Source organism: Sparassis crispa (genome assembly GCF_003851025.1).
Source record: "Sparassis crispa DNA, contig_000006F, whole genome shotgun sequence".
Classification (NCBI taxonomy): Eukaryota; Fungi; Basidiomycota; class Agaricomycetes; order Polyporales; family Sparassidaceae; genus Sparassis; species Sparassis crispa.
In genome coordinates this window covers 1,783,533-1,796,346 of record NW_020939753.1, presented here as the reverse complement: position 1 = coordinate 1,796,346, position 12,814 = coordinate 1,783,533, and the positions used below count along the sequence as shown (strand labels likewise).

Below are 12,814 nucleotides of genomic sequence, written 5' to 3'. Positions count from 1 at the left end.
CAGTACGCCGACAACAACACCGAAAATATCCAGACCTCGCATTGAAGTTCGTTTATAGCGTTCAGTGAATGATCTTAGGCTACTTCTTGTATATAATCAGGATGGTGGTGAGTCGAAGAGATAAAACATGGGCAGGAAGTAGGCATTTTCATAGCGGCAATCAGCCTTCCCGCACGGACACGGGTGCCAGTGCATGTGGCAGACTTGAGGAAGAGGCATGTATTCGGAAATGTGTGGGATTTCCAAATCAGGAGAGATCGACTTCAAGCTTCAACAGACGGTGGCTGAGTGTCCTAGATGAAGTTCTACGTTCAGTATAATGGTCGACCGTCCTCCTACGAGCGAGCACAATGTCAAACTACCCTCCTATGTCTTTTGTTCTCCAGAAAGAAAACATTTCTATGCCGAAGAGACACGTCGAGGACTCTACGGTCTACATTCCATGGAAGTATTTTGGCGAGATAGACAACCTTACCTTGAAGCACACGGATACAAGTTGAGACCTCGATACCACCCTGATTGGAGTCCATCGTGGATAGGAACCAGCATGAACCCCACATTTTGCGAAGATTCAATAATGCTGATGGTACATTTTCTTCGCCAGTGCGATGCATGTACACTTGCACTGAAGTTCTTCCTGCGGAGATTGACCACGTCATTGATGCCACTCGGAGGGAAGACGGCGTTTTGGTGTCAATAAAGACTGTAGAACGAGACAGCGAGGAAGTCCGCATCGCGAGCTATCTGTCGAGGCCAGAAGTGTCCTCACACCATTTGAATCACTGTGTGCATGTGTTGGACATCTTCCCGGACCCATTTGATCACAATGCGGCGTTTATGGTGATGCCATATCTTCGCCCTTTCAATAATCCCGAGTTTGGTGCCATAGGGGAAGTAACCGAGTTTGTGCGGCAGACGCTGGAGGTGCGTTTGTGAAGTCTATGGTATGACAGTGTCTGAGGGTATCGTAGGAGCTGAATACTGATGATAGGGACTGTGCTTTCTTCACGGCCAGGGTGTTGCACACCGGTAAGTAACGACGTACTTCTCGCTCTATTTTTTGTGTGTGAAATCAAAGGCTGTGTGCTAGGGACTGTGCGGCCGCCAACATTATGATGGACGGTACACCGCTGTATCCACAGGGTCACCACCCTGTGCGTCGTGAGAGTAGTCCGGACGGCATCTACCTCCTTTCCCCGCTATCTCGCATTGACCATCCTGTGCGATATTACTTAATCGACTTCGGCATCTCCTCTCTGTTCGGGAAGGGCGAATCGCCGTACGTTGTGGGAAGGAAGGGGCGGGACAAAGAACTTCCTGAGTTATCGGACGATGTTCCTTACGATGCTTACAAGGTCGACATCTTCATCCTAGGCAATTTATTCAAAAAGGATTTTTTGCAGGTAGCGATATTTGTTCTCTTCCGCATATCTGTTCTAATCCGTTCTCATCATGCAGAAGTATTATGGCCTTGAATTCCTTGGACCCCTGGTAAAAGCCATGACCGCGCGAGATCCGGCCCATCGTCCTGACGCCGAAGTCGCATTGTCAATATATCATGATATCCGTCGAGGGCTGGATCCTTCGCTGCTGCGCTGGCGGCTTCGTCCGCGAGACGAATCAGCACCCGAACGTATTCTCTATGATTCTGTCGCCGTTGCGCGCGAAGGTATATATCGCCTGAAGCATATCGTCGGTTAGATCGCCATTTACCAAGTACGCAGTGTCTTGCTCTCTCGTCATTCGTCGCTCGCCTCATTTCAAACACAGGACGTGCGTTTGATCCACGCCCTCACAAGAATGTATACCATATTACTTTTCGTAGCTTTCATGCTGAACGCTGTCATCAAGATGTACTACAACTATCGTTATTCCAAGTAGGATATGTACTATCGGCTCTAATGCTGGATCGATTCCACTTCATCGCTTCGTGGAGCAAGCGCGCGATTATTGATCTTATGCATACCGACCACAAGTCGTACCAGGAGTTATTAAAACTGCACAATATGCTGCTGATGGGACTGTTTTCGGAGGACTGCGGCTGCTCACTACCTCACCTCTTCTGGTCTCTCGTCTGCAAGACAGCTCCTAGTGAAAATATTTTATTCCTACCGTGAATTCCTTCGCAGATTGCAACACATAAGTTTCCATTTTCGTGCAGCATAGAGAACCGTCCTTGTCCGTGGCTAACCCAGTCAGGGCGAACATGGTGCAGACACCGTACATCAAGTTTTCTGTGTTTCTGAGCCCGCGACACAAGGAAACTTCGACACATAAATACCGCAGGGCTCGATATAAGGACAGAGATAGCGACAACACATGCGAGATATGACAATGGTTAGCTCTCGCATCAGCATAGTATGAAAGATCGACTTGGTGGGGGATCGGAAAACGCTGGGTTTCCACCTCTAAATTACACCGCACATACTCACGGAGACTTATCCTCTAATCATCTGCGTCTCTAGATCGCTGGACTCCAGCGCCGACGTATCGTTTTCATACTGTCTGAAAAGAGATTCCAGATCAACACAGTGGGGATTACGTGCAAACTCCGTGGCCGCAGGGAGGAGTGGATGGCTGTGTCCCGTTGTCCTCAGATCATGCTGAATACGACGAAGGATCTTGTAGAGGGCTGGGATGATGCGGCGGAGGGAGCGAGGTATATTGCGGCTTGGGTTCCAATCAGGAACGCGGGTTTTATGTGAATAGTGCCATCCCTTGAATTTGGAGGGATGCAAAGCTGCTGAGGTATGAGACCGTAATCCGTTTCCAGGGTCTGAGCTTGTATTTCTTCTGCATCCACTTCAGCGGAACAACGGCGTCCTAAATCCACATTGCTATTCCTCGAGCCTGGCAACGTGGAACATTCGGAAGATGATTCAATAGATGTATTCTCGTCCAGAGAAGGTGAAGATTCGATGTCAGTGGGTGCTCCACGTGCTGACGATGGGTAGAATGTCAACGAGGTATCAACGAGCATCAACACCGCATACCTAATCCTGAACGCGGTGTGAGATCTGCGCTACAGGATGTGGAAGAAGGAGCAGCTCTCTCTGTGACGAATAGTTGAGAATTTGGAGCGACATTGGTTGACGGATACGTGCCTGCGGCGAGCGCGCGGAGAGGCGAATTCGTTTCCGAGCTATACACTTCGGCAGATAGCGTATAGAGATGTTCGTTCTGCAATTTCTTACGCTCCTCCGTTGTCGTTGTCTGGAGGGTACGTAGATGTTAGAGGGCAAGGCACGATAGAAAAGAAACAAAAGTCACCGAAATTGTGGCGCGAAGGTTCTTCACCCGCCTGCATAATAAAGCGATATCTAGCGACAATCCAGTGAGAATTCCCCGCATGTCCTGGAAAATATTCGTGGCGCGATAAGTGTCCATGCGCAGATCAGTCGCTCGCGTGCGAAAACTGCAATTAGAGCGTATCAGATAGTCTAGCAGACACACATGATACAGCTCATACTGCGCAAGCTTGTGTTCTGTCATTTCGACAAATGGTGAGCCTTGAAACAATCCCTCCTCCCGAGTTGTACGCCACAGTGACTCGGTGTTGCACAGCACGTCATCGAGGTCCCGCTGACGACGAGAGGGTAATACATACATCACGACGGCAACGAGAGGAGGTAATAGAGCGATCAGGCCCAATAGCCCGACGATGAACCCAAAATTGTTGAAATTGATTTTGAGAGCCATGCAGTGCTTTCAGGGCTCTCGCTGACGCTGGGGAAGACTGAGAATACTGGTGAGAGGAAGGAGAGGAGAGTGGCATATTCACTGCGCCAGTCAGCATACTGAGAAAGCATAGGCACGCTGCCACTGCTGGTACATGAGGTAGGCTTGATGAGGGCGACATCAAATTCAGGCGAGAGTGATGCGTGTGTGGACGGTGTGCATGTGGGGACGGTGTGCATGTGTGGACCGTGACGGTGTGCAATCGCTACTATATCCGGAAAGAAGAGATCGGAGATTTCAAGATCATGCCATGCCCACAGCCATACACCAACACGTGGCTAGTCCAGGCAAATGCCTTCCGCTCATGGTCGACTATCTTGCTCCAAACGGTTTGAATGTCAAGCTACCATCATATGTCTTCTGCTCTGCGGAGAAAGCTCAGCATCACGCCGAACAGACTCGCCGAGGGCTTTATTCACTCCACCGCATGGAGATCTTTTGGCGAGACAGACAACCGTACCTTGAGAGCAGTGGCTACAAGTTGCGGCCTCGATATGACCCAAACTGGACGCCATCATGGATGGGAACTAATTTGAATCCTACATTCTGCGAAGATTCTATCATGTTGATGGTACGTTTCGAGTAATGCACAATTCATGTATCCATCTTGTGGAATACCTTTCGTGCAGAACGACTGTGTGATTGACGCAGTTCGAAAAGAAGACGGAGTTCTCGTATCGATTAAGACGGTAGAACGAGATAGTATAGAAGTTCGCATCGCGAGCTATCTCTCCAGACCAGCAGTAGCTTCACATCCCGATAATCACTGTGTGCCCGTGTTCGAAGTCTTCCCAGACCCCGTTGACGACAAGACAGCATTCATGGTCATGCCATTTCTTTGTCCGTTTGACGATCCTGACTTCGGTGCCATCGGGGAAGTAACCGAATTTGTACGACAAACGTTGGAGGTATGTTTCCTTGTCAACAGAGCGTACCAAAGAGTCTCACAGATTACAGGGCTTGTGTTTTCTGCACAGTCAAGGTGTTGCGCACCGGTATGTACCCCTGCAACTCTCATTTATGGTAAAAAATCTTGATTTGCGTATTAGGGACTGTGCATCTGCTAATATTATGATGGATGGCACGGCGTTGTATCCAAAGGGTCATCATCCCGTGCGCCTTGAGAGCAGTCCGGATGGGATCTACCTCTTATCACCGCTATCTCGCATTGACCATCCCGTGCGATACTACTTCATCGACTTTGGCATTTCCTCCCTGTTCGCGGAAGGCGAATCGTCTTACGTTGTCGGGCGGAAGGGACGAGACAAGGAGTTACCCGAGCTATCTGCGGACGTTCCGTACAACGCGTACAAGGTCGACATCTTCATACTCGGCAATCTGTACAAAAAAGACTTCATGCAGGTCCCAAGTCTCGTTTTCTCACGCGAACCTATGCTCACGCACTTCGCCATTATGCAGAAGTATCACGGTCTTGATTTTCTTGAGCCCCTTGTGAAGGCTATGACCGCACGAGCCCCTGCACATCGCCCTGATGCGGAGGTCGCGCTGTCGATATATCACGACATTCGTCGCGGGCTGGATCCTTCGCTGCTGCGCTGGCGGCTCCGGCCCCGAGACGAATCAGCGCCCGAACGCATACTGTATGACTCTGTCGCCGTTGCGCGCGAAGGTATGTACCGCCTCAGGCATATCGTTGGCTAGGCTTCCGTATATCAGGTGGGCACAATCCGTTTGCAACTCTTCATTGTTGCTTACTTTACATTCAATCAGCCACATGACTTGCTTCCTTTACGCCCGTCCTCAAGACTATATACCAGATCGCTCTGCGTAGCTTTCGTGCTGAACGCTGTCGTTAACATGTACTTCTATTACAGCTATCGTTATTCAAGGTCTGTCTGCCGATCACGTTTTCTCAGGCTCCATCTCGTCTCACGTTGTACTTTCAGGATGTACGCTCTTGGTTGTGTTGGATTTATGCCGCCTTCACTGCTTCGTGGAAGAGAGTCCGATCTTTTACGGGGTGCTATGCATGAGGACAACCCAAAGTGGGAAAGCTTATGGTATAGTATCTCGACAACCAGTTATTCTTGGAAATAATGCGTCCTCCTGAGTTGTGCTCCACAGTGGTCAGGCATCGCACAGCACCTCGGATTGTCATGGCGTCGTCAAAAAGAATCCGTTAGTAGTTTGGATCATGAAACCCAAATGTGTTCGACCTGAGCTGTTCAGTACTTTGTCTCCCAGGATGTGGGAGAAGGCAATTGCAAGTCAAAACCGACGTAGAGAAAGTATCGTTTTCAATTTAGTCCTGTGCTACGACGAGACACCATCGAGGACAACCAGCTGTAAGTTAGCAACATGAGTTAAGCATCAGACAGGTGGTCGCACCGAGCAACGGGTCTGATCGGGCGGGCAGATGGCCCCGCGTTCAACACATTACTTCACGAAAGGACTCGGAAATTACATGTTAAGGGTGTGACGAGTCCGTATAGCTCAACCGTCACTAGAGCTGTAACACATATGAAGTGCAGTTTTAGAAGTTTCCGGCGGGTGACTGGACCTGTGTCGGGAGCAGGCAAATGCGTACCGTACATTTACTCTACGTACGGCTTAGAAACATGGTAGTCTACAAGAATCAAATCTGAAATCTTAACGGAACAATATGTCGGTAGAAAACAATGTGCATCTTGTGCAACAATCGCGCCCTGCGAGCTCGCGCATGCGCCCCATCTTGTCTAAAATCACGATATGCGAGACTTGTAGAATTCTTGCCGCCTCCCTCTGTCGACGAAATCTTTCTGACGGCAAGATGGAAGACTACCCTCTTGCCGTCAGAAGGATCCCGACGAGCAGCTGTTCGACACCGAATCCCGTGTCGCACAAATCAGCACGAGAAACTATCACAATGTTCATCGCTTTTGAAACAATTCACTGCACGTTTCCTCAGTACGACTTCAGCCCGATATGTGAAGAGCCTACAAAGCGCCGTCAGGCCGTTCCAGAAAACAATGACGGCTGGATTCAACCACGATGGAAGCGGACAGTACATACCCTGAAATTTACGTGTCAGACCGATGGCGGAGAGGTAGTTAGCAGACTGACTTGAAATAACAATGGCAGTAGTAAATTGCCACATTCGACCCCAGTTCAGTACGCAAATTATGGAAAGTGACACGGTATGCAGTCTTGAGGATGCGCCTAATGGACGCGTGTCATGCATCTGAATAGATGCGGAGTAAGCAACAAAAGAGTGTAGGCGACGGACTGCGCACTTAATCTATCGCAACCTAACCGACGATATGTCTGAGGCGGTATATCCCTTCCCGGGCAACGGCGACGGAATCATAGAGGATACGCTCCGGTGCTGATTCGTCCCGCGGGCGAAGGCGCCAGCGTAAAAGGGGAGGATTCAGCCCGCGACGAATATCGTGGTATATTGACAAAGCGACCTCTGCGTCAGGACGATGAGCTGGATCACGTGCTGTCATTGCTTTTACCAGCGGGTCGAGAAATTCAAGGCCGTAATATTTCTGCATGATGGTTAATAAAAGGCAGGTCCGGGTAGGAGAGAGAAATTTACGACCTGCAAGAAGTCCCTTTTGAACAAATTGCCTAGGATGAAGATATCGACCTTATACGCGTTGTACGGAACGTCATCTGATAGCTCGGGAAGCTCCTTGTCCCGTCCCTCCCGCCCAACAACGTAAGGTGATTGGCCATCCTCGAATAGAGTCGAAATGCCGAAATCTATAAAATAATACCGTACAGGATGATCGATGCGAGACAATGGAGAGAGTAGAAAGATGCCATTTGGACTACTCTCGGTGCGCTGGGGATGGTGACCCTGCGGATACAACGGAGAGCCGTCCATCATGATGTTAGCGGCTGCACAGTCCCTGAAGGGCGACAGTCAGTCTTACACAAGAAGTCATCCATGCGCTATTACATACCGATGTGCGACGCGTTGGCTGTGGAGAAACGTCAATCCCTATTCAAGTCATCAGCTCGTGCTCTTTCTACCATAGTCCTGGACACACCTCTAGGGTCTGCCGCACAAACTCGGTAACTTCCCCGATTGCACTAAACTCGGGATCGTCAAACGGCCGAAAATATGGCATCACCATGAATGCCGCATCGTGCTTCAAGGGATCCGGAAAGATGTCCAACACAGGCACACAGCGGTTCAGAGGATGTGAGGACACTTCTAGTCTAGAGAGATAACTCGCGATGCGAACTTCATCACCGTCTCGCTTCACTGTTTTGATGGAAACTAGCATCCCGTCTGACTTTCGGACAGCATCGATGACGACCGTGATCTTCATCAGAGGAAGTCCAGCGCATGCAAGTGTAACGCACTGAAAAACGCACTATTAATGTTATGGCATCTTCACAGAACATGGGATACATGTTAGTTCCCTGCCATGATGGAACCCACCCCGGACGATATCGGGGACGCAGTACATAACCACGATCGTCGAGGTAGGGCTGCCTGTCTCGCCAAAATACCTCCGCCTTGTTGAGAGAATATAATCCTTTCCGCGTTTCCTCTGCATGATGCTGAGCCTGTTCTGGAGAGCAAAATACATATGAAGGCAGGCTAACACCGTTATGATGGTCATCCATGGCGTCGGACGGTCGAGCACAGTGCGCCGGCAGTGCGGCACTGCAGCCGTGTGCCGTCGAACTTCCCTCGAGCTCCCGATTTGGATGCACCACGCCTTGTGTGGCCCTAGACTATCACGACTAAGTCAGAATCTGCACTTGCGTCTGCCGCACGGACTCGTCCTCAACCGAGTCAACGCCTCAGGCTGGCTTTCTCATGGAAGCAGTATGGCTGATAAACGCTGTGAATTTTTATATAACCCCAGCCCAAGTATCACCCTCGCTCTGACTTCCTACCCGGACCCCCCAGAGTCTCAGCTACCACTCAGCACGCAATGGCCGAATCGGGCGTCGATGTTTTTGGTTTCTTCTCCAACGTACTGAGCCTTCTAGCTTTCTTGGGTCCCTTGTTAGGCGTCATCTATTTCTATCTACCCTCCTGCCGTCAGAAGTGCCTTGATGAGCTCCTGTGCGAGACGGAGGGGATGTGGCGCACGGCGCACGAAGAAGGGTTGTTCGTTGACCCGACGTTTGAAACGTTTCTCGGGACAACTGAGAGGAATTTGGCTCTGTATGGCTTAAACAAACATATTGCGAGCGTCGCGTACTCATTTTGTTCTATCGTAGTTTTCGCTCCCAAGCGAGCGATTTGCGCACCGAAACATATTCTGCTACAACCGTCTATCATCAATTGAAAGGTGCCGTAACTGGCCTATCGCTCAGAATCGTCTACCTGTGTGAACATGTCAAGAAACTTCGCGCCACGATTTTAGTGATGTCCTCCCATTCTGTATCCTGGCCCCATTGATTGACATGCGCCTGTAGAGCACCACGACTAAGGAGCGCAAGAAACTTGAGAGAGAAGGTCGTTATATATCTGTAGGTCAACGGCCATTCCCTGCAGGTACAACTGCGCACCCCCGGAGTTCCTTCAACGGTAAGTAAGTATTTAGGACCCACCTCACCCGTCTCTCACTGGTCTATCGTAGAGGCTGCACATTCCTTCCCTTGCGGGGCTGATGGCTCGGACAACACAGAGTATTTTCCCCGTCCAGGATCCGGTATGCACTGTCCATGCTTAGCGTTACCAATGTCTTGACTCTTGCTTCTTCAGTGCCTGAACCCCCCACGGAAGACGGATCCATGCTCTCGCACCACCGCAATGAGCCTACAGCATCAACCCCGGATTCTTCCACCCTAACGGAGTCTGATAGCGAAATTGCCGAGTTGGGAAAGCCTTCTTTCGTAAATGTGCCTGTGGAAGACGTTCACATCCAGTCCTTGGAAATGGACGCGGGCACCATACACCCTCAGCCCAGCGCCAATTCGGATCACGGAGACGATTCGGCTTCGCCCTACCACCCATCTCCAACCGACTCCACGCTCTACAAGGTTCTTAGCCTCGTCCATGACGACCTGAACGCAAGAGGACAGGGCCATCCTCTCCTCCCCGCGGCTGCCGAATTTGCTCGTGCTCCTCATCGCATCGACCTCGAGACTCTGCTCAGAGAGTACGAACACGAAGGCGATGAATCGACTTCGTTGTCGGGAGATCTACAAATGAAAACGATCGAAGAATGCATCTCCGTATGCGGATGAGTCGTTTCCTCACTCGATTTCGTAGTTGCTTCAGCATTTTCCATAACTTCAAGGCCGCATTTTTGGAGGACAATCCAAACCCGGAACGCTTATGGTATCGTATCTGGAGAAAGAGTTGCTCTTGGAATAATACCTCCTACTCAGTTGTGCTCCACAGTAATCCAGCATCGTGCACACGCCTCAGATTACTGTTGCCTTGTCAAAAACATCTCGTCAGTAGTATGTACCATGTACTCCGAATGTATTCGACAATCAAAACTGCACGGGACTTAGTTGCGCAGGATGTAGGAGGAGATAACTGCGGATCAATCCCAATATGGAGAAAGAGGGCAACCGGACCATCGTCTTCAACCGAGCGCTGTCCTATGAAGAGGCACCATCGAGGAAAATCAGCTGCAAGTTAGCAACACCAGTTCAGCATCAAGTAGGCAGTCGCAGCAAGGACGCATCTGATCAGGCGGGGGGAGATATCTTCAATACATCGCTTCACGAAAGGAAATTGCATGTTAAGGGCGTGATGAGTCTGTATAGCTTAGCTCAGCCGTCACTAGATCTTCATGCATGGGTTACATAGACTGTAACTGGTCTACTTTGGCAGTCCCTTCTCAGATAGAATACGAAGCTGAAGATAACTGAACTGCGTACTCTGATTTACATCTGAGATAGGACTGACTTCCGTGCACAACGCCTCTGTGAACTCACAGTGGCGTAGCCCAGCGAGAACACGAGCGCCGTCTCCAGTAGGCGAGCACAGGTGTCAACAGGAGGCAACGGACAGCGATGGAACTAACACATATATGAAGTGTAAGACTTACAAAATTCTTGCCGCCTCCTTCTGCCGACGAAATCTTTCTGACGGCAAGATGGAAGACTAGCCTCTTGCCGTCAGAAGGATCCCGACGAGTAGCTGCGCCGCACCGAATACTGTGTCGCACGACTCAGCACGAGAAACTATTACAAAGTTCATCGCTTTTGAAACAATTCACTGCACGTTTCCTCAGTACGACTTCTGCTCGATATGTGAAGAGCCTACAGAAGCGCCATCAGGCAGTTCCAGAAAACAATGACAGCTGGATTCAGCCACGATAGAAGCGAAGAGTACATACCCTGAAATTTACGTGTGAGACAGATGGCGGAAAGGTAGTTAGCAAACTGACTTGAAATAACAATAGCAGTAGTACATTGCCACATTCGACCCCAGTTCAGTACGAATATTAAGGAAAACGACATGGTATATAGTCTTGAGGATGCACCTAATGGATGCCTGTCATGCATCTGAATAGATGTGGAGTAAGCAACAAACAGTATAAGCGACAGACTGCGCACTTGGTATACGGCAACCTAACCGACGATATGTCTAAGGCGGTATATCCCTTCCCGGGCAACGGCGACAGAGTCATAGATGATACGCTCCGGTGCTGACTCGTCCCGCGGGCGAAGGCGCCAGCGTAAAAGGGGAGGATTCAGCCTGCGACGAATATCGTGGTATATTGACAAAGCGACCTCTGCGTCAGGACGATGAGCCGGATCACGTGCCGTCATTGCTTTTACCAGCGGGTCAAGAAACTCAAGGCCGTAATATTTCTGCACGATGGTTAAGTAAAAAGCAGGTCAGTGGCGGAGAGAGAAATCCACTACCTGCAAGAAGTCCACTTTGAACAAATTGCCTAGGATGAAGATGTCTACCTTATACGCGTTGTACGGAACGTCATCCGATAGCTCGGGAAGCTCCTTGTCCCGTCCCTCCCGCCCGACAACGTAAGGTGATTCGCCATCCTCGAACAGAGTGGAAATGCCGAAATCTATAAAATAATATCGCACAGGATGATCGATGCGAGACAATGGAGAGAGTAGAAAGATGCCATTTGGACTACTCTCCATGCGCTGAGGATGGTGACCCTGCGGATACAACAGAGAACCGTCCATCATAATGTTAGCGGCATCACAGTCCCTGAAATTGATAGTCAATCTTACAAATGAATTAATGGTTCCATTATTACTCACCGATGTGCGACGCGTTGGCTGTGGAGAAAGGTCAAACCCTGTAGAAAGGATTAACTCAAGCAGCCTTACGTAGTTGTACGCGTACCTCTAACGTCTGCCGAACGAACTCGGTAACTTCCCCAATGGCACCGAACTCAGGATCATCAAAGGGACGAAGGTATGGCATGACCATGAATGCCGCATCCTGATCAAAGGGATCCGGGAAAATATCCAAGACGCGAACACAGCGATTCAAAGGGTGTGAAGAGACGTCTGGCCTCGAGACATGACTCGCAATGCGAACCTCGTCGCTGTCTCGCTTTACTGTCTTGATGGAAACCAGAATTCCATCTGACTTCCGAACAGCATCGATGACGACACAAATCTTTATGAGAGGAAATCCAGAGCGCGCAAGTTGTACTGCATTGAGAAACGTACTATCAGTGTTATAGAGTCTTCACGGAACATGGGATCTATATTGGTTCCCTGCCACGATGGAGACCAATCTGGACGATAGCGAGGACGCAACGCATAGCCGCGATCGTTGAGGTAAGGTTGCCTGTCTCGCCAAAATATTTCCCCCTCGTGAAGAGAATACATTCCTCTACGTGTTTGTTGTTGTTCGGCATAACGCTGGGCCAGTTCTGGGGAGCAAAACACGTAGGAAGGCAGGCTACCATTGGACTCGTTAGCTGGATGATAATGGTTGCCCATGACTTTGAGCACACGGCCGCGGTGGGCGTCTGTGCGATCGATCGAATGCTGCAGCTGCCAGTGGCGGCCGCCGTGCCTAATTCCGACACCACGCCTTGCACACACGACATACACGACCATGGACCAACAGATACTAGTATCATCAACCGTCAGAATCTGCGCTTGCGTCTGCTGCACGGACTCGTACTACAAGCCGCAGAGGTTGAGTTCCTCATGG

General features: G+C 50.0%; 6 protein-coding genes across 6 annotated transcripts; 3 read left to right on the top strand and 3 right to left on the bottom strand.

Annotated features, from left to right (window-relative positions):
* Positions 1–547: 547 nt before the first annotated feature.
* On the top strand, positions 548–1,701 carry SCP_0706190 (hypothetical protein; the record flags this gene model as incomplete). Its single annotated transcript, XM_027760544.1, has 5 exons — positions 548–586; positions 646–924; positions 992–1,029; positions 1,091–1,403; positions 1,459–1,701. The coding sequence occupies 5 exons, from the start codon at positions 548–550 to the stop codon at positions 1,699–1,701; spliced, it is 912 nt and encodes a 303-aa protein (XP_027616345.1).
* Positions 1,702–2,593: 892 nt separating this feature from the next.
* Positions 2,594–3,699, bottom strand: SCP_0706180 (hypothetical protein; the record flags this gene model as incomplete). The annotated part of the gene is made up of 4 exons (XM_027760543.1): positions 2,594–2,940; positions 2,994–3,213; positions 3,271–3,415; positions 3,470–3,699. 4 exons carry the CDS (start codon positions 3,697–3,699, stop codon positions 2,594–2,596), a joined length of 942 nt encoding a protein of 313 aa, XP_027616344.1.
* A 343-nt stretch (positions 3,700–4,042) lies between these two features.
* Positions 4,043–5,400, top strand: SCP_0706170 (predicted protein; the record flags this gene model as incomplete). Its single annotated transcript, XM_027760542.1, has 5 exons — positions 4,043–4,309; positions 4,368–4,646; positions 4,696–4,733; positions 4,788–5,100; positions 5,158–5,400. The coding sequence occupies 5 exons, from the start codon at positions 4,043–4,045 to the stop codon at positions 5,398–5,400; spliced, it is 1,140 nt and encodes a 379-aa protein (XP_027616343.1).
* A 1,586-nt stretch (positions 5,401–6,986) lies between these two features.
* SCP_0706160 (predicted protein) lies at positions 6,987–8,021 on the bottom strand (the record flags this gene model as incomplete). The annotated part of the gene is made up of 4 exons (XM_027760541.1): positions 6,987–7,229; positions 7,280–7,595; positions 7,650–7,687; positions 7,737–8,021. The coding sequence occupies 4 exons, from the start codon at positions 8,019–8,021 to the stop codon at positions 6,987–6,989; spliced, it is 882 nt and encodes a 293-aa protein (XP_027616342.1).
* Positions 8,022–8,636: 615 nt separating this feature from the next.
* SCP_0706150 (hypothetical protein) lies at positions 8,637–9,900 on the top strand (the record flags this gene model as incomplete). The annotated part of the gene is made up of 5 exons (XM_027760540.1): positions 8,637–8,872; positions 8,929–9,073; positions 9,127–9,238; positions 9,291–9,362; positions 9,416–9,900. 5 exons carry the CDS (start codon positions 8,637–8,639, stop codon positions 9,898–9,900), a joined length of 1,050 nt encoding a protein of 349 aa, XP_027616341.1.
* Positions 9,901–11,241: 1,341 nt separating this feature from the next.
* Positions 11,242–12,076, bottom strand: SCP_0706140 (hypothetical protein; the record flags this gene model as incomplete). Its single annotated transcript, XM_027760539.1, has 4 exons — positions 11,242–11,484; positions 11,539–11,851; positions 11,905–11,942; positions 11,990–12,076. The coding sequence occupies 4 exons, from the start codon at positions 12,074–12,076 to the stop codon at positions 11,242–11,244; spliced, it is 681 nt and encodes a 226-aa protein (XP_027616340.1).
* Positions 12,077–12,814: the final 738 nt, after the last annotated feature.